We start from the raw sequence: 23539 nt of genomic DNA on the forward strand, positions 1-23539 counted from the left end.
AGACGGCGACCGTCCAAGCGTCGGGGTGTGCGTCGCTGCTGCGCTCTCGCCTCTATGTATGCGCCAGCAGGGTAGCACTTTGACAGGGTGTACGTACACAAACCGTGCCCATGGTGCCGCATATACTTACTCTTTGGGTCTTTGAATGATAGCGGCGTCCTCGAGCCATTGTCACCAGAAGCGGGCACGCGTGTGCACGACATGGCTTTTCTCTTTCTTTCTTTTCTTTTGTTTTGCAAGCGGAGCTGTGTCTGGCGTGCTACGGACACCGAGTCGCATAGCGTGTGCACGCGTTCGCGCACGCGCCCTTCGTCCCATTCACGTCCAGCGAGGCCGAAACAGCGCGACGGGGCCGCCTTCGCGACGCTTTCTTTCGCGCTTGCTTGCATGCGCTGAGTGCCCGTCTCCCTCCCCGCGATTTTCTGGAGCGCGTAACTCCGAAAGTAAGGAATCCTCGAAAGAACCAACACTGCTGCGACAGAGGTGTGCACGCTCCAGTTGGGCCGGTGAAAGCGGACGACGCGGCTGTCGCGAAGGGGACACGCCACGAGTATAGGGCGTGGCGGACGGTGGGTGGGCTCCGTCGAGCCGGCCCGGGTGCGGGTGATGTTCAGCGCGTAACCGCAGCGTTGAGGAGGAGCCGGAACACTTTCCTCTTAAGTATCCAATGTGTTCACGAGAACACGTATTGTCACGTGCGCTTGTGTGCGGGAACGTTCTGCGCTTCGGTTAATTTACTGACACTTTGCGTCTTTATTCTGGTGTAACAGGACGCGAAACAAGGTGAAGTAGAGACCAAGACAGGAAAGAGTGTCAGTCGCGACCAGCTAGCTCAGCGACAAGTAGGGGTACTTCAAGTCATGTTTCAAATCCAGGACAATAGCACAAATATAAAGATGAGGTTCAAACTGCCCTCACGACTATGACGCACTAAGTACTGTCTTGCAGCGCCAGGCTGAAATTTGCACTGACCCTGTGTGCATGCGATGAAGGAGGACGGCTTTAATTTTGTTAAATGCTTCAGTCACGCAAGGTTGGTGCGATAAAGACCACAAGGAGCGGAAGTGGCTTAAGGGTTGAAATTCGCTCAATCCGCACCGCTTTCCGCATGTCTTCCGCAAGCGTGCGGCCATGCGGAAAACTGCACATGTCACACACAGATGCACAAATTTCGGATCAAACTGCTCGGGCGGACCCAGTATAAAACGAAATTTGTGCACCCGTGTGCGACATGCGCAGTTTTCTGCACGCACGTACGCACGCATACGAAAAGGAGTGTGGAAAGCCGTGCGGATTGAGCGAGTTTGGGTATTAAGATAGCCTCTTTGATAACTCTGTTTGCGTCCTGAGGAGCATTCTCTGTTGTCCCCTCAAACTCCTCGCATACAAGGCAGTCAGCAGCCTCACTGCCTGCTACACCGATATGTGAGTGTATAAAACCTGGCGTAAATCGTTAACGGTATGTAATGTACGCTTAGTGCACTTGTCGGTTATCAACCCGCATTGTAGCAATTGCAGCGGAGGCTGAAAAGAGAACAGGCTGGGGCCGGCAAGACTTCGGGGGCATATATTGTAACAGCAAACTGATGAAAGTCAGCCAGCACTGATAACCCCTTTGTAGCCTTGCACTAATTTCAAGCAAAAAGTACTCGGAACCTGCTGCGAAATGCATTGCTTTTCCAATTAATATGTTTCTGCACGGTGAAAGAATTGCAGTACGCAAAACGGCTAATTGAACCAGCGATGCACTGCACATTTTGAGCCCGTACTTCTTGAAATTGAGGCTGCCCGACGTTTCTAAGCAAGGTTGTGCTTTGAGTTCTGGCTGACTTCATTCCTTCAGTTACGACGTGCCCCCTAAAATATTTATTTAAGTAGTTCATTAATAAAATTCTGCTAATTTGGTGCATTGACAATTATCGCGCATAATGTCCCCCGCTGCTATGAAGCGCGGTTTGTTTCAAATCCCCTATATTGAATAATCAGAAGACAATTGTCAAGGAAACATGATGATTACGATGATGCCTTATTGAATGGCACAAACCCACTGAGGGGGACAGGCCGCGAACCGGGTGGTACTAGAATGAATAAATAAAGAGAAAATATATGAATAATCGAAGATGAGAAAGAAGCCAATAATAAATGAAATAATATAGTGTATAATGACGTAGTCAGCCTTGCACATACAGCAATAGTAACATGAATTTAACAATAAAAATACATACAGTACAGGGTAGACGTAAAGAATGAGTAAGTTAAATTTTGAATAATAATAATTGTTACTGGTAATACGTTTTTGCTATTTGTATGTACTATATTGATAATTTATTGAAGGAGAAATAAATAAATCAATCATAGAAAATGGTAAATAATAAGGCAATCATTTTGTGTCACAGAGGTAATTGTAAGTGGCTTGGCAAACGTTCCTGTGGCTCTCCGCAAGATCATCACAAAGACGGACAACGCTTTCCGCCTCGTTCGCAGAATCACAAACCGGCACCGAAGTATGAAGGAAATAAATCTCCTCAGGCTCATCAATGCCTTCGTACTATGCCACTTCACGTACACGATTTCTATGCACAAATGGCTCAGAGCGGAGCGAGACAAGCTCAGCGCTCTCATCCGCAAAGTAGTCAAGAGGGCTTTCGGGCTACCCATCAGGACCCATACCGAGGATCTCTTCAAGCCTGGGTACATAACACCGCCGAGGCGATTGCCGAAGCCCAAGAACGCGCGCAGCTCACTCACCTGACCACCACAGCGGCAGGTAAACGCATCCTCGAAGAGCTGGGTTACCGCCTTGCGGGACTCCCGATGGCCAGTATCCTGATCCCTAGGTGCATTCGAGACAAGTTCGAAGTGGCCCCTGTGCCCTGAGACGTCCATCCCGTCCACAACGAGGGCAGACGCAATGCCAGAGCAGCAGCGATCGTCAAACAGATCAGGCAACAAGACATTAGAGCAAGCTTCGTCGACGTCGCGGAGTACAGCGATGGGAAGACCTTTGCCGTCGTCGTGGTCGACTCTAGCGGCAAGATTTACAATAGCGCCTCGATTCGCACTTCAGACCCCGCAGTCGCCGAGCAAGCCGCCATCGCCCTCGCCCTACTAGACGGTCGTGGGTCCGAGATCTATTGAGATTCCAAAACGGCAGTTAGGGCTTTTCAGAAGGGTTGCATCGCCAAGGAACCTGCTCGTATTCTTAGTGGCTCGAGTCCATATGCTCTCACGCATCATTCGATTCACTGGTTTCCCGCTCACGTAGGGTCGGTCGGGGCTGCTCCACCGAACCTCAATGAGTCTGCTCACGAGGCTGCGCGTGACCTCACCGACCACGCTTCCTCTGTAAGGAGCGCCGACTCCCCTCCTCCCTACGGCCACAGGGACGCTCCCACTACTCACAACGAGGTTATGAAATTCTTCGACATGTCTAGAAGGGTCTCTCCACTCCCTCACCCCAAGTTCAATAGGGTGCAAGCCGTTTCGCTTAGACTTCTACAGACCAGCACATATCCCTGTCTGTCCGTTCTAGACGAGGCTTACCCCGACGTATATCGCGACGACGCCTGCCCGTCCTGCGGGCAGACCTCCACTCTAGCGCACCATGCTCTGGGAGTGCGGGTCGACATACCCCAAGTTCAGCAAGGAGGAGTGGGACTCGCTTCTGCTAACCGCGCTCTAGACAAGCAAATCCTGGCTCTCCGGCGTGCCTGCGACCGGGCCAGTGGGCTAGACCTGCCGGTCCCGACGTGGGACTAGCCGGGTGCTCGACGAGTTCGCGTCTTCGCCGGACCTGCAATGAAGTTTCCTCACTCACTCACTCACTCACTCACTCACTCACTCACTCACTCACTCACTCACTCACTCACTCACTCACTCACTCACTCACTCACTCACTCACTCACTCACTCACTCACTCACTCACTCACTCACTCACTCACTCACTCCTGTGGCTGTATCCTAATACCGTTGCTCCAAGTGAAAATAGAAAAGTACTGCGTAAAGGAAGTCCTAGATTACCCAGCGGAATTTCTAAACATCGTTTTAGTTGAGTAGAAAACTGTCGACACGACAATAAAATGTGATCGATAGATTCTGGCTCATTGCAGAGGTAGCATAGAGGGGATACTGCCAGACCACATTCTATGCAGTTAAAAATTAAGTTGTGGAATACGGCAACGCGGCCTTGTAAATGATACTTTGAATTGTCGGTTGTCCAGCCGAAACGTGAGTAAAAACATATGCCTTAACGTTGGTCCATGGTCCATATATATATATATATATTGTTACTGAAGGATAAAAGAAGAGAAAGGAAGAAGTTCCCGCTGGCTGCTGCGTGTTGTTGCTGTCAGCCACCTTAACTGCATTGTATTGTATTGTAAATACAGTATGTCTATACTCCCAACATCCCCGTAACATATTGTTGGGAGGTTCTGGGTACCACGGGTGGAAACAGAACTCCGCAGTGGCCGTTGCGTCACCGTCCCCACCATGAATGACGGTGAGCACGCGGGATCAATGTCGTTGCCGCTTTCAACGTCACCGTCGCTAGCTACGTCTCTGTCGCCTTCGGTTGTGGTTGTGCAAGCCAAAGATCCTGGAACTTTCCGCGGCACCGATGGCGCCGACATTGAGGAGTTGGTGGCTATGTACGAACGCGTTAGTGGAATCAAAAGATGTGACCATACCCTTATGCTAGCTAACCTGTTGTTCTACCTAAGAGGCACGGCAAAAGTGTGGTACGAAAACCGCGAAGAGGAGCTAACCAGCTGTGACCAATGCAAAGAGAAGTTGAGATAGTTGTTTGGTAAACCAGCCGGCCGTAAAATTGCCACAAAGCAGGAACTGGCCTCCCACATGCCCAATCCCCCACGGAGTTCTATCTCTTGTATATTCAGGACGTGCTGGCGCTTTATCTTAAAGCCGATCACGACCTGACAGAAGCTGAGAAGATCGGGCACGTGCTTAAGGGAATTGCTGACGACGCCTTTAATCTGCTCATGTGCAAAAGCTGCTCTACAGTTGATGCTATCACCAAAGAGTGCCGACAATTCCAGCAGGCCAAAAGCCGACGCGTCCTGCAACCAGTGGCCTGACTTCCCAATACTGCCGCAACTTCGATGCGTGAAGATCAGCCCACACAGCAGCATGCGGCGCCATCAGAGGACCTGGTGCGTATCGTTCGACGTGAACTGGACGCGATGGCGCCCGCAGTTTTCTGTTCGCGTAGCCCTGATGCTACCCCTTTTTCAGTTCCCTTCGTATAAGCCATCGTTCGCCAGGAACTTGAAAACATTGGTTTACAGTCTGTCTGTGCTGTCACCAACCCTAGAGCCAACGAACGCCCTTCTACTATTTTCGCTCCACCCCGACGCTTCTGTCCGCGTTATCGCAACACGATTGAGTGGAGAACTGCGGAGGACCAGCCGATATGTTTCACCTGTCGCCGCATTGGTCATGTCGCCCGGTACTGTCGCAACTCATGGACCTCAACACCTCGCACGCCGTCCAACCTGATCCATTTTGATGGAAATGCCCGCAATGTTTCGCCCACCCCCGAGTCTAACAGCGCCGACAATTCTGCTAGGAACACGTGGTACAGTCGCTCACCATCGCCGCGCGGACACCAGTCTCGTTCACCGCAAACACGTCGCCCATCTTCCCGTTCGGCGCAGCCCCGTCGCCTTTCGTCCCCTGTGGCTTTTGGCCGCACCCTTTCGGAAAAAAAAAAAACAGCCCTCGGAGGTCGTGCTGCATTCACTACTACTGCAGCAAATCCTCTGTCCGTGCCCACAGAGAAGTGTAATTGACGTTAAAATAGACCGCGTACTTCCCCAAGCACTCGTCGACACTGGAGCCCACGTGTCTGTGATGAGTGCTAGCCTACGTAGACGTTTAAGGAAGGTCCTCACCCCAGCAGCTGCCCGAGTGCTTCGTGTGGCCGACGGCGGCGCGCTGGTTGTTCTTGGAATGTGTACTGTGCGTTTAAGCATAGCCGGCCACCGTACTTCTGTTCCCTTTGCTGTGATCGACAACTGCTCTCACGATGTTATCCTTGGATTGGACTTTTTATCCAATCATTCTGCTCTCATTGACAGCGCAACCGGCTTTCTTCAGTTGGAACTGGCTCGACTCGCCGATGCTCCGGGCACCACCCCACCGCACTTATGCTCGCTTCACGATGTGCGTCTGTCACCCAAGGCAGTCACTTGCGTGACTTTGACCGCACAGCCACAGGTTCCTGACAGTGAATATGTGCTTTGGCCCATTGTCCACGTGCTTTTGAACCGGAGCGTTGCTGTTCCGCATACGCTGGTCACGGTTACGAATAACGACGTCGTTCTACCGCTTCTGAATTTCAGCCTGTGCCCTCAAGTGCTTCTGGCCGGCATGTTCTTGGCCAGCGTTTCTAGTACTTCCGAATTTGACGTTGTGAGTCTGAATGCCAAGAGTGGTTTATTAGCGCCAATTGCATCTCACAGATCTGGTTCCTTAACGAATGACTGCGCGAAAATGATTGCACCTGACCTCAGCTCTGCACAGGCCACGGACATACGTCTCCTGCTAGAATTGTACAGTGATATCTTTGATTTCGGCGACAGGCCTTTAGGCCAAGCATCTGTTGTTGACCACCGTATAAACACTGGAGACACAAATCCTATTCATCGGCGTCCCTATCGTGTATCGCATGCTGAACGTCGACTCATCCAATCAGAAGGGGACAAAATGCTCCGCAAAGGGGTTGTTGAACCATCAGTCAGCCCTTGGGCTTAGCCTGTCGTCCTTGTGAAAAAAAAATGGTACCTGGCGTTCTTGCGTCGATTATCGCCACTTAAACAAGATCACACGAAAAAAACGTCTACCCACTACCATGCATCGATGCCGCCTTGGACTACTTGCATGGAGCTAAATACTTCTCGTTCATTGATCTTCGATCCGGCTACTGGCAGATTTCAGTTGATGAAATGGACCGCGAGAAGACGGCCTTCATCACGCCTGAACGTTTATATCAGTTCAAAGTCATGCCCTTTGGCCTTTGCAATGCTCCTGCGAGATTTGAACGTATGATGGACTCTCTTCTGTGAGGCTACAAATGGGCCACCTGTCTTTGTTAGCTTGACGACGTTATTGTTTTTTCTCCCATGTGCACGTTCGGCAGCCACCTTAACCGACTCGCTGCCATTCTAGCGGTCTTCCGAAAAGCCGGCCTCCAACTGAACTCCACGAAATGTCAATTCGGGCGCCGTCAGATTACCGTGTTGGGATACCTCGTTGACGCACCCGATGTATAACCAGATCCGGAAAAAGTTCGCGCCGTTCGCAGTTTCCCTGTGCCACATTCTGCTTCTGACGTGCGCTGCTTCGTCGGTCTGTGTTCTTTCGCCTTTTCGTCAAAAACTTCGCCGACATTGCTCGGCCTTTGACATATATTATAAAGAAAAACACGCCATTCTCATGGGGCCCGGAGTAGGCCCACGCGTTCGCCGATCTCATCGGGTTTCTGACCACCCTTCCCATACTTGCCCACTTTGATCCATCTGCACCGACCAAAGTCCACACTGACGCAAGCGGCTACGGCATCGGCGATGCATGGCATCGACCGCGGCTGCTCGTTCTTGTCTCGAGTTGTCGAGGACCTCCTCCGCTCTTGTGCCACTGAGAGCACAAGCTGTTCACCGCCTACCACCCACAAACGAACGGTCTTACGGAACGTCTTAACCGAACACTCACAGAGATGCTGTCGATGTACGTCTCCAGCGATCACCCCGACTAGGACGCCACGCTGGCCTACGTGACATTCGCGTATAACTCGTCCCGACATGACACCGCAGGATATTCACCCTTTTATCTTTTGTATGACGGCGACCCCACATTGCCGTATGACACCATCCTCCACCCTGTGCCACGTGTTGCAACTGAGTGCACTCGTGAAGTCATCGTTCGCGCTCACATGGCGCGTCAAGTCGTCCGATATCGTTTATTATCCTCGCAGCATATACAAAAAGAGCGTTACGACTGGTGCCATCGCCATGTTAAGTTCGCCCCAGGTGCTTCGACAGCGTACGAGCCGTGCAGCCAGCTGCGGAGGCTCCGTACCTGTGGCAGCAGGAGATCTCTTCTGCTTGTGCCGGGCCTGTACCCGGCTATGTCCTACCGTTCCGATCTGTTCAGGCTCATGCCCGGGCCTTTATTGGTAGCTGTCTCTGCATCCTGCCGTGCAGGTGTGTCCTGGCTCGTGGCCGGGCCATTACCGGCAGTTGCGTCTGCCTCCTGCCGTCTCGGCCGTTGACCAGGCTTGTGCCTGGGATATCATTGGCGGCTGTGTCCGCCTCCCGCGTCTTGGCCTCTGTGCAGGCCTGTGGCCGGGCCACAGGATTGCGATCCCGGCCCTACCTGCCGTCTCGGTAATTTTCTGGGGGTGGCAATGGGCCTGTACCCCAGGCCGCTTGCTGAGAAAGCCCGGACTCCTTCTGAGTGCGCCCCAAGTGACCACTGAGCCAGTCCTGGGACTATCGTGTCTCCTGGAACGTCGACGTGGTGCTCGAGCATGCTGTCGTGTTCCCCGGCCGGCTGACTATGGAGGCTCGATCATCAACGACGAGCCCTGAGTCGCCACGAAGCGGATGATTCACCAGCGAGAACTATCGCGGCACTACACTCGCCGACTCTCCTGCCCAAACTTTGTTATATCTGTGACATGTGTGTCCCTATCACAATGCAGTCTTTTTCTTCGTCCATTGCGTCTTCTTATATTGTTTTAGGCCTGGGCCCGCATCCCTTCCAATCTTACTGCCATACTTATATGCCCCCCCCCCCCCCCCCACACACACACAAACACTTTACGTTAGCATTCTTCCCTCGGCAACATGCTTCTCTCGGGACGCAGACAGCTACAGGCGACGAGGCGGTCCTCGTGTCAACCACTAAGCGCTGCTACCTCGATCACTTAAACAAGATTCGCGTCATTTAGATTCCAACGTTGCTCTAGATCTGCGTTTTCTTCTCTTTTTTTAAATTTTAGACCAAACTGCCCTTCTACTAATAGAAAATGTCTTCTCCATGCTACGAAATAAAATGAAGAAGACCATGACATTTTCTTCAATTTATGGTGCCCTTCTTCCGAGTTCTTGAGTTTTTTTTACATATCTAGCTTCGCCCCACAGAGGAGCGTGGCAGGCCTAACGGGTTCCAAGAAACCTCTCAGCTTTTCTTTCATAAGTGAGCTTGCTCTCAGCTTAGTGTGTCGAGCAGCGCATGCATTTGGTTTAAAGCCGTGCGCGAAGTCAAGCTGTTTATCAGCGAGGCATTAATTGCATGTACCCGTAACAGACCGTCGAAGTTGCTTCAACATATTTATTCATTGCCGTTCGTGGCGGCCGCGTTCGGATGGAGCCGGCACGCAAAATACATGTTTACCAAGATTTGGATGCAACGTTAAAGAACCCCAACATATTAACCAGCTAGCAGCCCTACCTTAACAGCGCTCAAGGCTCCTTTGTTGTATACTGACACTAAACCCCATTACAACATAATTTCTCAACCGTGTGCTCTACCTAACGTCAGCCAAGCTGTTCAACGAAAACAAAGGTTTGAAAAACCTTTTTCGTTGAACAGCTTGGCTGACGTTAGCTGAGACACCCTATATACAGATGAAGCGTAAAGGCAGGTTCATCAAAACTAAGAGAAAGAAAGAAAGAGAAAGTTCTTAGCACATTACACATGCATTTACAAGTTACTGTTAGTCTTATTTCACCTATGTTCCGGCAATAAGGGGAAAATTTCTGCCATTTCCACGAGGCCCGGACAGGAAGTTGCAATCCAGGCTAGACGGAGCACGCGTTGCAAGAGCCTTCAGGTTGGCAGCCGGTTATCTTGTGGTGTTTCGCAGCCAAGATGCCAGGGGCGAGGATTTAGTCGACATCCCTTTACTATTTGTCACTGAGCGTTTGAAATCCCTAGCAATCACGCATGAAAGTAAGGTTCCACCACGAAGCGCAGCTCGCCGTGCAACCCCCCTATGCCGCAGTAGAGTGGCGTAAAATGAAGCTTCGCCATATCGTGCTATAAAGCGGTCTGTCTCGCCCCTGTTGCTAAAGTGGCTGTGCAACTAGCCGGAAGTTGCGAGAAGCCCCAATCGGAATAAGCTCGTGGGAAAAGGGAAGTGCGACGGCAGCTTCATTTTACGCCACACTTCAACGTCACAGAGGAATCGGACAGAGATTCGTGCTTCGTGGTTCCGCGTGCGTAAACACGTAAATTGAACGAATAATTTGATGCCAGTGTTCTCGGTCTATGAGGCAATTTTGAAATGTTGAAACGCGTTACTAAACTTTTAAGACACTACTAAACTTTTTAAAACTATTCTCTCTAACTTTCCAATATAAAGATGTGCAAACTGTGGATGTAATTAGTGCGATTAGTTAAATTAGTTAATGAATTGTTTTTTTTTTGCAAAATATGTAAGCCTGGGCAAATAATTTATCTGTACTGAGGTAATTCGAGTAAATTTTGTTAGCTTTTTTAAAGAAGTAACAAAAGAGAGAGAGAGAAAAAAAAGATGCTAGATAGCTGCTAGATGGCTATGATAAACACGAAACAAGCGTTATCTATACTCCACAGCATCGATTTCAACTCCACAGCATCGATTTCAACTCCACAGGCTACTCGTAAGAACTATCTCTGTCCAAGATGTTCTGTTCATCTTTAGATACATTATTAATGGAATTAAATTGAACATATGTGTATGTATTTATCAGTTTATAGTAGAGGTTAATCTGGTTCAAACATTTTAGTGAACGCCGGGCCCTACTGTGCATTGATCCGTTAAAGTTTATTTTATTGGCAATGACTTGAAACTTTAACATTATACAGACTTTCCTCCTACCTTACCGGCGAACTTAAAGGGACTCTAAAGAGCAATTCAGACTCGCAAATTATTCTTTTAACACCATACATGCATTTACATGGCGGGAAAATGTTGTTCACTATGTAACATTGAAAATGAAGTTCCAACTTTCCTTCCTTCTATTTCACACCGAAGCGCAGCAACGGTACGGCACTGCGACGTTAGAGATATTTTTTAAAGCAAATCGTTCTTCTTTTTTTCTTTCTTCTTCTGCAGAAAAAAATATTTAGAACTTGTTAGCTAGAGTGTTTCGTTTCTTCGGAATCAAATGGGCGATCCTTGATAATTGATAAACGCCTAGCTGGTCCCGAGCAGTGGCTGTCAAAATGTATGACGCCAAGGAGAGCTAGCACGAAAACTTCAGTTTGGCGTCAACATATGTCTTCACGTTTCTGCATCTTCATGGCCTATCTAGCTTCCTCCCGAGGTAAGGGGGGCTTTTCTGGTATTATAGAAGCATAACTTACTAATGAAGTCGAGGGTCCGCCGCAATCCCGTCTGGTCGGGATGAATCATGGAGAAAAGAGGAAACAGATGTCAACCTAGGCGAATTTTTTTTTAACTGACGTTTATGCCCCACCCCCACCCCTACCCCGCCGCGAGAGCCTTGTTCACACTCTCGAACATTGTGAACAAAGCTCCCGTGTGGGGGCCGAAACGTCAGTTAGAAAGCAAAAAAAAAAAAAAGTCACCTGGGTCGGCGCCTGTTTCCTCTTTTCGCCATAACTTGCTACTACGACTTAATTTATTTTTCTGGTTAGTGTCCTTTAAAAAAAAAACTAAACATTCTAGGACCAGAATGGTTCAGATGACATGCTCTTTCTGAGGAACTATGATACCTGTGTGTCTGGGATATTTTTCATTCTTTCGATTCCATCGAAACTTCAACCAGCCTTGGCTGTCAAAATCTACACGAATCACTTACCGGATGTGATACACTGCTCATCTTTTGACACCTACCTGATTGTCGTCGATACGTACGTGTCTCGTGTTCCCAGGCAATCTCTGAGCTCGCCTCCGCAAAAGCGTGCGTGTGCTCACTGCTTTTGCCATGTGGGCTGTATTTCCCATTCGTCGCACCAAAACCGCCATGCTATACAGCGCACTTCAAATGCCAACAGCGTTCGGCATACGGCGCGCACAACACGCCACGTCGCGAAGCAATATTTCCCTCGAGAGAAACTATAAAGTCCAGCAATAAGTCTAGTTGGACTTGGTAAAGTATTATTTCAGGACTCTTACTATCATTCGCTTGGCGGGAAGAAAAATTCATCATTACTGGGAGAAAAAAACAAAAAAAAACGTTCGTTTTCTCTCCCTCGACTCTCTCTCTCTCTCTCTGTTCCTTTTTAAACAGATTTTGCGCCAAACCCTCACCTCTGTTATGCTTATGCTTGTATGAAGTCACGGATGTAAGCCTCGCTTGCTGAGTTGAGTCTTTGATTACTTTAGAGCGATGCGATGTGCTTTACCCATAAACAATACGCTAGTATACGGAGCCAGACGCTGTCAAAATTTGCGGCGTCATGTCGAGCTGACGGGGCATCGTCTTTCCCGGCTTACCGAGCCTCCTATCACTGGCCGCTTCGTAATTGCAGAAGCATAACTTACTCACACGTTTTATTTTAATGTTACTCCTTAGCGTCCCCTTAATAACAAGCGTTGCCGGGCTGGTTGGTACAGGACAGTTGCTACTCGTAACTCGAGTATCGCCTGTCCTGCGTGTTTCTTTCCTGCATGCGCTATATATTCATTCGCCCTTAGATCCTTTAAGAATATGCACTCACGCGATGTCCTGGTTTTGCGATCAGTCAAGCCCGAGTTTCGAAGTCGAGAATTCCCGCGTTCGCTCTCGTGCGCGCGTGTGCGCGCTCGTAAGAGGGTAAATCCAACACATTACAGCTATCGCTTGCAAACGAAAGGAATCATAGAAGCGGGCCTCTCCCCAGAACATCTCATATTGCGGAAAAGCCAGATTTACAGGCGCTTGCTATACATGTGCAGACACACTCGACACCAAGCAGAAGTTAGCATATGCGGACTAAGAAAAGGGTGTGGGAGCAATTCTGTAAGTTTCATTTCATTGCGTAAGCTGCTTCCGAGTACGTATGTTCATACCGTTCAGAACGCTCGGCCACCGCTTTGGTTTCCTTGAACGATACCAAGCCTCAGTTCACATCATGGCGGTTCGCATTTGTAAGTCGCCAGTTTTCCGTTGCTGTTTTGTATGCCAAAGTTTACATTCAAATCATATTTGTGTCCGGGTATCTTTGTCTGTAAAGTGTCAATGCTTGCTATGTTGGTACAATTTTTCTAGGCTCTGTCACTCAGCCATGTGAATTTCAGTCATCCACCAAACCATCGCAGTATCACTGTTTTTAACATGAGAGGCAATGAATTTCATTCTATTTTTCTGTTTGATTTGCAGTTTGTCATTCCCCGTCGTTTAACCGTTGTTTTCACACGTTTTATTGCCAAAAAACAACCTGAGGGCGTCGTGTAGGAATGCAGCTGCTGACATCACTTACACTGCCTCGTCACTTTTTGTAGTCAAGGCGTCTCTCGCACGCGCAACAAACGCGTGATCACACATTCTGTGAAATGAGACGATAACATGTCTCTCTTGTGCACGAAAGAAAGCATAACGGTTCACATATGTCACCCGGAGGCAGGTAGGTATGGTCACCTACAGCAAAACCGGAGAGGTTGGGAGCATCAAGCTTCCTGCTACTATATTACACCTCTCGGGAAATTAGAATTTGTTTCAAAAATAATGATAATGAAAATAAGACAAACCCTTCAGCACGCGCAAACACGCGCTATCATAACTTGCTATCGCAAGTATAAAAAGAATAACGAAGCAATAATATGTGATTCGAGTTGCTGCGTATAAAAGCTTCCCTAATATTTTGGGTACCTAGTCCGTACTAATAAAGAAGGATTTCGTGGCAATGAAGAATGTAATTTTATGACTTTGCATGGTCAAATATTGTCCCATTTGCCAGAGTGGTTGTTGCCCAGTGCCCTAAGTTTGAAGCTCCCGTCTTCGTTGGGCATAAAGGGGGCAGTCCAGCAGCATGTAGACGACACGTCTTTTTTGTCCACCGTACTCAAGCACCCGGCGCTGAGTTTCCATGATCAATTTTCTAAGGAAAGAGATTAGTGTAGTCGAAAGCGGATGAAACGAGGTTTATACACTTCATGACACTTTAGCAGCCAACAAGAATCGGCACAAACAAAAGGTAAACGAAAAGAATATATTTTTCTTTCTCCGTGTGTTGTTTCGTGTGCGCCGCTACAACGCATACGTTCTAATTCTCCCGGTTTACAATTCTACATATCGTGGGCGTGTGACGTATATACACAGAATACCAGTCCATTCGCTAAGTTATACAGTATGAATCTTCTAGCCTCTTCGTCGTACCATGCTACAGATGGTTTTCTCGCATGGTTAATGTGTTCCTAACATCGTGAGTGAAGAGCTGAATGGTCTATTCTTTTCAATGCTTGTGTGCACTATTCGCCAATTCATCGACTCCTTCATTTCCAAATATGCCAGTATGACTAGGAACCCACTTAAATGCAATTTCTTTACCGTAAGTTTCCAAAGCGCGCGCAAACTCTGCAGCTTCGCGATGATTTTACTGTGTGCACTGTGTGCCTGTACATTGCCGAGCAGTCAAGTGCAGACCGTGAACCTGCGAAATCGACCCAGTCTGTCTGGAGGTTGAGTCGTCGCAATAAACTTTGTCGTGCCCGGAAGCACTTACCATGGACACCGCCCAGTGCCGACTGGTGGCTTCGAGCATCAGTTCTTGTCTTCCCGTTTTATAACCGGATGGAAGTTGTCATCAGCCTTAAAAACACCCACACACGTGCCCCCTATATGGCCGGGGCCAACTTGCGCAACCTCAAGCCCCCGTTACGTTCGGCGCAGACCGAGGACAGCGGCGAGCGAGTGCGCGCTCGATTCATCGGAGAGGCAGGCTTGCCCGACATCTCTTTCTCCGCGAGCTCGGAGCTAATTCCGCGGCGTATGTAGTACACGCCGAGCGGCCGCGCGCTCTCTCATCCTCCTCCGCAGCCTTGGCCAGCGCGAGCAGTCCGGGTCACTCGGTTGCCGTATAGCCTTCAATTTGCGCGCTCGCTCGCTCCAGGACCGTGGGCCACGGCCGCCTCAGCAGCGGCACTAGAGAGTGGGCCACCGGTCGTCGCGCTGCTCAATGCCAAGGGCGAACGCACGCCGACATCGTTTAGCCCTCGTAAAGTGCCCGCCAGACCAGGAGAGAGAGAGACAAGGCCCGCAGGGAAAGAAGAGCGGGTCGTAGGAAGGCTCCAGGAGGAGAGGCTGCCGAGAAAATGGTACTTGCTGGCGGCGTCATCCACAGCTTGCAACCACTGAAACATTTCTTGCTCTCTTTACCCGATGCTGTATACGGACAGAAAGCAACTGCATAGACAGATTTTGGTTCCTTCTCTTTTTTTTTTCTTTTACAAGGGGGAGGTAAGAGGGTTGAAGGCTGGAGCATCCGTGAGACTTCTAAAGAAGCGTGCCTCCTGCCACGTAAAATAGCAATGCCGCTTCTTCGCACGGATCGCGCAACGCGCCGACCATCTGGTGCACGAGTGGGCCTTTGTCCGTGCAGACCCGCGTTCACCCCCCGCGCGCTCGCTGCGCATATTTGGCAGCACGTTTCTCTTCTCGCATCGTCAGTACTTACCCCCTCGCCCCTAGGAGCTGCTCCGCTCCATCCATTTCGAATGCCGGAGCGTATTCAATTCATCCGCCTCGAGGACGAACCTGCCCCATTGTTTTCTTTTCTACTTTAGTGCGGTGAAGGCGCTCCATTTCCCGTGGCACAGCTTGTCCGGTGCGGAGTACACGGCGCATATAATGGCGGCACTCTCCCCCCTCCCTGCGCCATCTTTTGCCGACGCAGTCCGGTTGGTTATATAATTCCTTAGCGCATTCCGTGAGTCTTGAAATGACCCGCTGAACGAGCTGTGGCCTCTTTTTATTATCCCGCTTTTTTTAATAACTTATTTTCACTCCAGTAAGCAACTCCTTGCTTCGCGTGTCGTCGCTTCTCGCGATAGTTTCTTTCGTGGTCGTCGCCAGCAGTAGCTATCCTGCCCAGCGTACTGTGCTGATTCGCATGCCAGTATTCCGCCGAACGGAGGCCGCTCTTGGAACGCTGATGGCACATTGAGATTTTGATGACATGGTTATCCTGGATGTCGCCTGCAATCAATGGTGGCGGTGGCATTGATCCACGCTATATACATATGGCCCATCTTTCTGCAGCCACTGCGAATTCTTGAAATCGTTAGCCTTCGAGCAGGAAACTAAGCGCTTTAGAAGTGCGTCATCAGACTCGTCCGCTTGCACCTGCTCAGCTATTACAATTCACTTCGCAGACAGAACAGCTCTATGCCGACGGAAATATTTTCTCTTATTTTGAATAGCGGCACCTAGCTGCACGCATGCTGCAATTATTTATCGTCTTCCGCCATCCCAACTGCGACGACTGCACCCGTCTTTCTTAACTTCGATTCACCGAGTCCATGCACGGGCTTAGATAGAGTAATATCTCACTTTTTAGACTCATTAAGGACACCTTCGTGTACTATACACATGCCTACGCGCTGAGTGAATTCAAGGCGCAGCCTTCAAAGCAGCGAGTCTCTATAACCGTGCCTCGCGAGCCGCATTCCCTTCGTGCAGTATTCACGTGCACTAGCACCGTGGCACGTTCCAGTGCCCGTGAAATCCGATGCACGCCCGCCCAAATCACGCGCAATCGGCGCACGCCGCCTGACGTATACTGCGCTTAAACGAGGGCGTCTCGCTGGGGACGCTTCGGTGTTGTTTGCTGGGGCTTGGTGGAAGGAAGGAGGACGGGGTGGTGGCGCTGTATGCGTACCGATACAGTGACGCTAATAAAAAAGTCAAATTATCGAGAAAAGTTGGGGAACGAGGGGGAAGAGAGAGACGACAGGAGGAGGGAAACAGTGGCGTCATCCGTCTGGCGTGTTTGTCTCATCGGGGCCGTTCTCTTCTTTAGCCCCGAAACTCGCCCATTGGAACGCATGGAGCGAAGCGGATGAGCGTTCCGCATCGTTAACCCACACGTCGTCCCGCGCAGCCCGCATGCGAGCAGCGCACGCGGCGGCAGCCTGCACGCTCTGCTGGCTCGTCTTTTTTCGGGCCCGCTCTCATCCACTGCCGCGGCGTCCGCGCCTCCGCGAGCCCACATTTCCGAAGGCAAACGGGGCCGCCGGGCGAAAATGCGCGCGGCCACCTTGATGCGCGGATGCAATCCATCGGACGCGCTCGCGGGAACCACGCCACGCTTGCGGCTGCGTGTGTATACACGCGCAGCAAATCTGGACGCAAGGTGGATATAACGCGGAAAGGAGGGCGTGAGGGGATGTCTGAAAAAGCGTATATATACAAAAGATACTCTCTTGCGTTCCCTTTGTCATTTTTTTTTTTTTTTACTGCGTCTGCTGCGTTAGACGGAGCGAAGCGAAGTGGTGCAGCAGATTTCAGTTGAAGAGTAGGGCTAAGATACACAAGGAGAACACAAGTCCTCCTACGAGGAGTTGTGTTCTACGAGGAGAAAAGTATACTTTCTGTGTTCCAGAGGCTGCGACTGTATTGCTGGGCTACGTTGTGGGCTCCTGTAGTTCTCCCTAGCGCTACAAAGCTGCGCAAGGGGAGGGCGCCTGTTCTCACTCTATACAGGACTGTGTAACGCAGGGGATGCAATAAGAGGCTTACAAGCCGGACTCCTCTCGTGAAGAGCGCAGCAGCCGGAGAACTTTTGAAAGAGCACTCGCTCACGGTGTGCGAGTGGAGAGGGGTGAAGCACCTTACGCTTGCGATGGTTTAAGCTCTTCAGATGAGAGTGAAACACGCTAACGCTAGCGTGAAATAAAAATGTCACATCAAAGGAGCAGGTAGCTTCTTTCACCTTCGCACACACACACAGAAATGTGCACAAAAATATAAAAAAGTAAGATTTGCTCAAATATGCACTGTGAAGAACAGAGAAAGCGCAAAAGCAGAGGTGCATTACATTCTCATGCGAAACACAGTGGAAATACTGCGTGAAATGTCAAGGAAACGACAGTCCTCCTTGCATTCATATGCAGTCCTTAACATGTGCTTGACAACAATTATTACCGCGTCACATCACGGACTTGCGATTCTAACGATGTAGGACACTTCTTGAGGCGCAGTTCAAGACATAACTCCGTCAGACTGGGAGTTGTACCTTGTACAGTAACCTCAATAGCAGGATGCCCGTTCGAGCACAAAAGAAAAAAAAAGGCTGTAGCGGTCATTTGTTTCTATGTTTATTAAGGTCATTCGTCACCATATCATGGCGCTAACACGCTACGGGGTTTTTCTACGCTCGTAGCGAAAAGCAGCTCGCGACTGGGCGTAGTGACAACCTAGGCATATTACAAACCTTGCAAATTCATTTGAAGTGCATGTATACGACGGTTTAGAAAAAAAAAAATTAAAAGAACGTAAACATCATTCCCACCAAACCCAGTTTTGCTCCGTAGTACAGCAGAGTAAAAACTTCATACTGCAGGGCGTTTGAATGGATGGTGCAACATGGACAGACAGATAGGCGGGAGAGAACAAGAAGACGATGAAGAGCTGTACAGAAGGCGACGTGACTGGGTACACAGCGGGAAAAGCGCTGCGCGGTTCTTTCGCGAAGACTGTACCCGCACCTCTTCGCCTAGCAAAAAAACTCTGCGTCCGTCGTCCCTATCACACTTGTTAAAGACACGCAATTCCTGCTTGTCGATCGGTAGGTAGGAACACGAGACTTTTACAGCAGCTGTTAGCAGCGAAGAGAAGGCTTCGCCAAGTGTTTAAAAAATAATAGCAAACGTCTACACCAAGTGCAGTACCTATACCTTCTACGAGCCCTTTGAGGGCAATAAAAGCGTTCTGAACAAGTGTGACTGGGACAGTGCATTCAGTATATCTCTATAGTACAAAGTCATCCAGAGAGAGACACACAATGCCCCGTGAGACGAAACAAAATCGACATCCTGAAGTGTTTGTTTCACTGAGAGCAACCAGCCGCCTAGTTACACATGTAGGACAGAGACCACACTTGGACATTGCTTGAAACTTCAATGCCTGGCAGGATTCCGGCATGACAAGGCTTCCAAGCCCGCTTCCAGTGGTTCCGTGGAATGTTCTGTCATTCAAAGCTGTGATAGTCGCCCCGCCTCTCATCCCGTACCTGGAGCCAGGTGGAAGCTAACCGTGCACTGCATGCACCCGTGCTCCTAAAGGTCCAGTCGGCTACATCTTAAAAGTGCGGACACAGAACCCCGTGTTTGCGGTCTCTTTTTTTTTTCAGCATACACAATAAGAAGTTGCAGTATATACTGCTGGCTTACAACTCCGAGCAAGAAATAAGAAAAGAAAGCGTTGAACAAGGACACTCACACACGTTCAGGAACAATGCATTCAAGTAAGAAGGCCGTAAAACTAAGAGTCCAGGTCCCACGGTGCAACACTACTGACGATTAGTGTCCATCAACTTCAACAACAGGATATACGCGTACGCTTGCAACAACAAAATAGCACGGTGGTATTGCCAACACGAAATAAATATGTTACAAAAAAGAAGCGCGGACAGGCAAGGCTGCGAATCTATCGCGTTGCACACTGCATGCCATAGCGGACGTCTATACAACAAAATAATATTTAAAAAAAAAGGAGAGGAAACATACGTCGGCGCGTGCGCGTCACTGGATGACTAATATTCTCCTGAATGCATGAAGATCTGGCAGCAGCGAAACTGAAGCCATCGTCTTGAACATGCCGCGCGCAGCTATGCTGTTTCCATAACAGCCAGAACGATTTGCCTGCGTACCTGAGCACAAAACAGCGCTAACGACGCATACCTTCGGCGACGGTATATGCCGTTGCCATTTGTTTTATAAGCTCTAGAAAGTGATCATTTCTCTATGGCGCTCTCACTGATTTAGTGCTAATCGCACGCTATCTTTGCAGAAAACTACGAATGGCTCTGCCATTCCTGTCTCAGGGCCCATCTCCTCATTTTGCGACTGCGCCAGCGGCTAGGCTCTGAAAAATTTGTTCCTGAAAATTTGTTACGTACGTCCAGTAAAACCTCGGTAAGAAGCCTTCTGGAGTGCTGTTATCTACCTGCAACAAAGAGCGATGATGAGGGCATTAATCTATACAGGAAATGATGATTGTCATCCTGCAATGAAGTATCTTCCGAAAGGAATGCCCGAAGCAAGTAATATTCTCAAGACTGTATGGCATTTGACGCCGCAGAGGGGGAAAAATAATAAAACTCCCGCGACCTCATATGCGTTCCATTCCGTGCACTATTTGGCTGGCTCTGCTTGCCTGCGGGTCACGTGACGTTAGGCAATGGCAAGAAGAGGGACTATTCCTCGCCGCTATGTTCGACCTTGTTAGTCTAAATGCGACTGGCCAAGTGATACTGTCGCAGCAGATCAGTCAGCTCTATCGCATTGTTCTTTGCTTTTCCTACTCAGTTTAAGGCAGTTGCCACACCGAAATTCACGTCACAGGCCTCACGATCCCCCACGGCCTGTCGTCGTCGTTCACGCTGCGCCTACGTCTTCCACGCTCATGCTTGCGCGGAGGCAGGAGCATCCGGGGAACACGCAGGAACCGCAGCTCTGGCGAGGAACATGAGGTCTTCACTGTGGTGTGATGGCCACCTTGACGAACTCGGGGCTGTCGTAGGAGATTATCTGATCGTGGTTTTTGCTGTTCGCAATGTGGCGCACGCGCACGAAGAGGAACGAGGCGACCAACATAGATACAATGAGCAGCAGCAAGAGCACAATGAGACCCGCAGCAAAGCCAGGGAGTGAGATGCAAATGTTTCCGTCGGCCGTGGCGGAGCGGCTGCTGTACACGTCGACGAGGGTGTCGTTGTCCCCGGTAGGCAGGTTGAAGGCGACGTCACCCGGTGCCACCACCTGGATGACCTTCTGCGTCTGGATGTCGGTCGCGTCGGCACCAACCTCTCGCCGGCGCCGGCGAGCGTCGTGCGAGCGCGGCATGCCGCCCGTGTGCGCGATCGCGTAGCCCGTGTTCGAGTGCACCACGTCGTTGTCGCTGGGCAGCTGCTCGCCCTGTCGGTTGTAAAAGACGGGCGGCGAATTCTCCTTGGGCGGGTCCGTCGACACAGTGACGGCGCCTTGCTTCTTGGTCACGGAGACGGTCTGCTTCTGCGACTCGGACGGCTTGACGAAGTGCGCCTTCTGCTCCGAGTACGCCGACGAGGGGTCGCGTGGTGCCGGCAAGTAGTGACCGCCCAGTGCCGCATCGCCGTCGCATTTGGGCTCGGGACACTCGTAGCGGCACACCTGGATGACACACTGGAAGTGCACGTTCATCGAGTCCGGGAACTTGAAGGCCTGGAAATAGGCGTATGACACGACCGACGCCGAGGCACCGAAATTTTTGATCTTCTGGAAGCGGCTCATGATCTTCGGGCGTGCTACGCATCCGTATTCGTCGACCAGCACGATGGGCTGGTGCTTACCATCGTGTGCGATGCAGTTGCGCACCAGCATGTCGAACTTGTTCTCGTCGTCCTTGATTGCCAGAACCATGGTCATGGTCTGGCCGATTTTGACGATGCCGGCAACCTCGCTGGCCCAGGGTCCTTTACCCACCTGGATCTGCATCCAGCACTGGATGTTGTCTCCAAGAAAGTTGGCAGTCACTGCGTCCAGCATGTCGACGTTGAAGGGACGAAAAGTGACCGCCTTCTCGTAGAAGTCGTACCACGTGCAACGTAGCCGGCGTGCCTGATCCCAGATCTCTTGGACCTGCGGGTCGTACTGGACGATGATGGTGTCTTCGATGAACACGCCGCTGCCGAGGTTGTCGTAGCCGCCCTGCTGGCTGCTCGACATGCCGCAGCTTCCCAGGAAGATGTCGAAGTTGACGGCGATGTGTCCCGTGTTCGGCGGCAAGTGCACACACTTGGGGTCGCTGTAGTGACCTTTGCTGAAGATCATTCCGTGGAATGGCCGGTCGAACTCGAGGAACACCTTCATGTGATTCTTCTCGCACTTGACATTGAGACTCTTGATCTGTGGCATGTCGGGCCGGCCCAGGGGCCACGGATCACCCGGATCCTGCGGCCCCACGGCCGCCACCGCGTGGTGGTCACCGTGGTGGTCTCCGTGGTGGTCGTGGATCGGGATGACAGGCACGGCGGCCACGTGACCAGCTGACGCCTCGTGGTGCGGCCGCTGCTGCGGCGGCTCGGGAGGCTCGTAGCCACCACCTCCGCGATGCTCGGCCGGGATGTGTGCCGTCTCTTCCTGCTGCAGGTCCTGCGCCTTGTCGATCTCCTTGGCCCACACCTGCGCAAGAAAAATAAAGCCAGGCTCACTCTCCATCCACGTAACGGAATCGGACGCACACATTGCATTCACGTAAATGTATCGTGTTAATTCTTTTTTTTTTCGCAGCAGCCGACGCACTAATGGTGTGCTTGAACCAATATTCCTGTATATAACGTGAGAAACAGAGACAAACTAAATTACGTGTATTCTCAAAACATATTCGAAAGCCGCAGCATGCGATCAGCATGCCTATACTATAAATTGCAACGTGCGACAAGTGTTTGCTGCTTCCTCTCCATAATAATGTGCGTCCTTTGCGCAAACCTACGATATGGTGTGGTATCCGGAATTCCACAATGTGCATACAGCACACACTTACTGCAATGCACAATGGGGCTTTCCAGCGTAGCCTGGCACAATGATCACCAGCCCGTCGTCTCGTATAGAGAACATTACATAAACGTGTGCATAGAGAATAGAGATTCACAAATTCTGGCCGAACTGGCCTTCTAAATTTGAAATATATCCCCGACAACCTGTGAAAACAAACTTTTAAGCCTTTCATGTCCTTGGTCTTAATGGTGACGGTATCTGCAAGAAAGACGCGCTTATTTTGCAGGCATGACATTATGAAATGTTCTACTGTGAGGTTAATGTTTCCCATTTCATTTAAGGGGTTGTCACTCAAGACAACGTAGGCGCGCCTTGTTCAAGTTTCAGTAAAAAAGCGAAGCACTATGATCCAAGCGAATATCTGGATTATTCTTGCTACGACTGCTCATAACGTTATAGGGTAGGCTGCGACAATTTGCAATATGTGTGCACTATACAGTTCATTGCAAAGAATGTAACACTGAAGCGCCTAATTAGCCTTGCCCGTCAATCCATGCTCGCGGCACGTATTGTTGCTGGAAGTTATCGCAGTAAAGTACACCGGCAACATTACTTTGTTTTTATTTCACGTTCAGCGTTCTGGCATTGCACGAACTGTGGTGCTTTACGGCGTACTCGCTCATACAAACAAAACGTAAAGTATATTTCATGTGAAATATGTTGCTGTAAGAGAGGGGAAGAAAGCATCAGAATGTTAATCTATTTTCATGGTTGATTAAATAACGGCCCGCGCCCGTAGCACGCATCCCTTCATTCGTGGAACCCGACAGCGTGTCGGACATTCCGTTTAACATGGCCGGATGGTGACGTCCGACCAGGAGAAGTCATTGA

At 50.2% G+C, this 23539-nt stretch overlaps 1 protein-coding gene across 1 annotated transcript in view; it reads right to left on the bottom strand.

Moving 5' to 3' along the window:
* Positions 1-18251: 18251 nt before the first annotated feature.
* Positions 18252-23539, bottom strand: part of LOC126546912 (uncharacterized) — a 73693-nt gene continuing 68405 nt past the window's right edge. Inside the window, exon 3 of the mRNA XM_050194631.3 lies at positions 18252-22333. Coding sequence (XP_050050588.2) covers positions 20648-22333 — 1686 coding nt within the window. The 3' untranslated portion in view covers positions 18252-20647. The remainder of the gene's footprint in view (positions 22334-23539) is intronic.

Source organism: Dermacentor andersoni, chromosome 1 (assembly GCF_023375885.2).
Source record: "Dermacentor andersoni chromosome 1, qqDerAnde1_hic_scaffold, whole genome shotgun sequence".
In the NCBI taxonomy this organism is placed as follows: Eukaryota; Metazoa; Arthropoda; class Arachnida; order Ixodida; family Ixodidae; genus Dermacentor; species Dermacentor andersoni.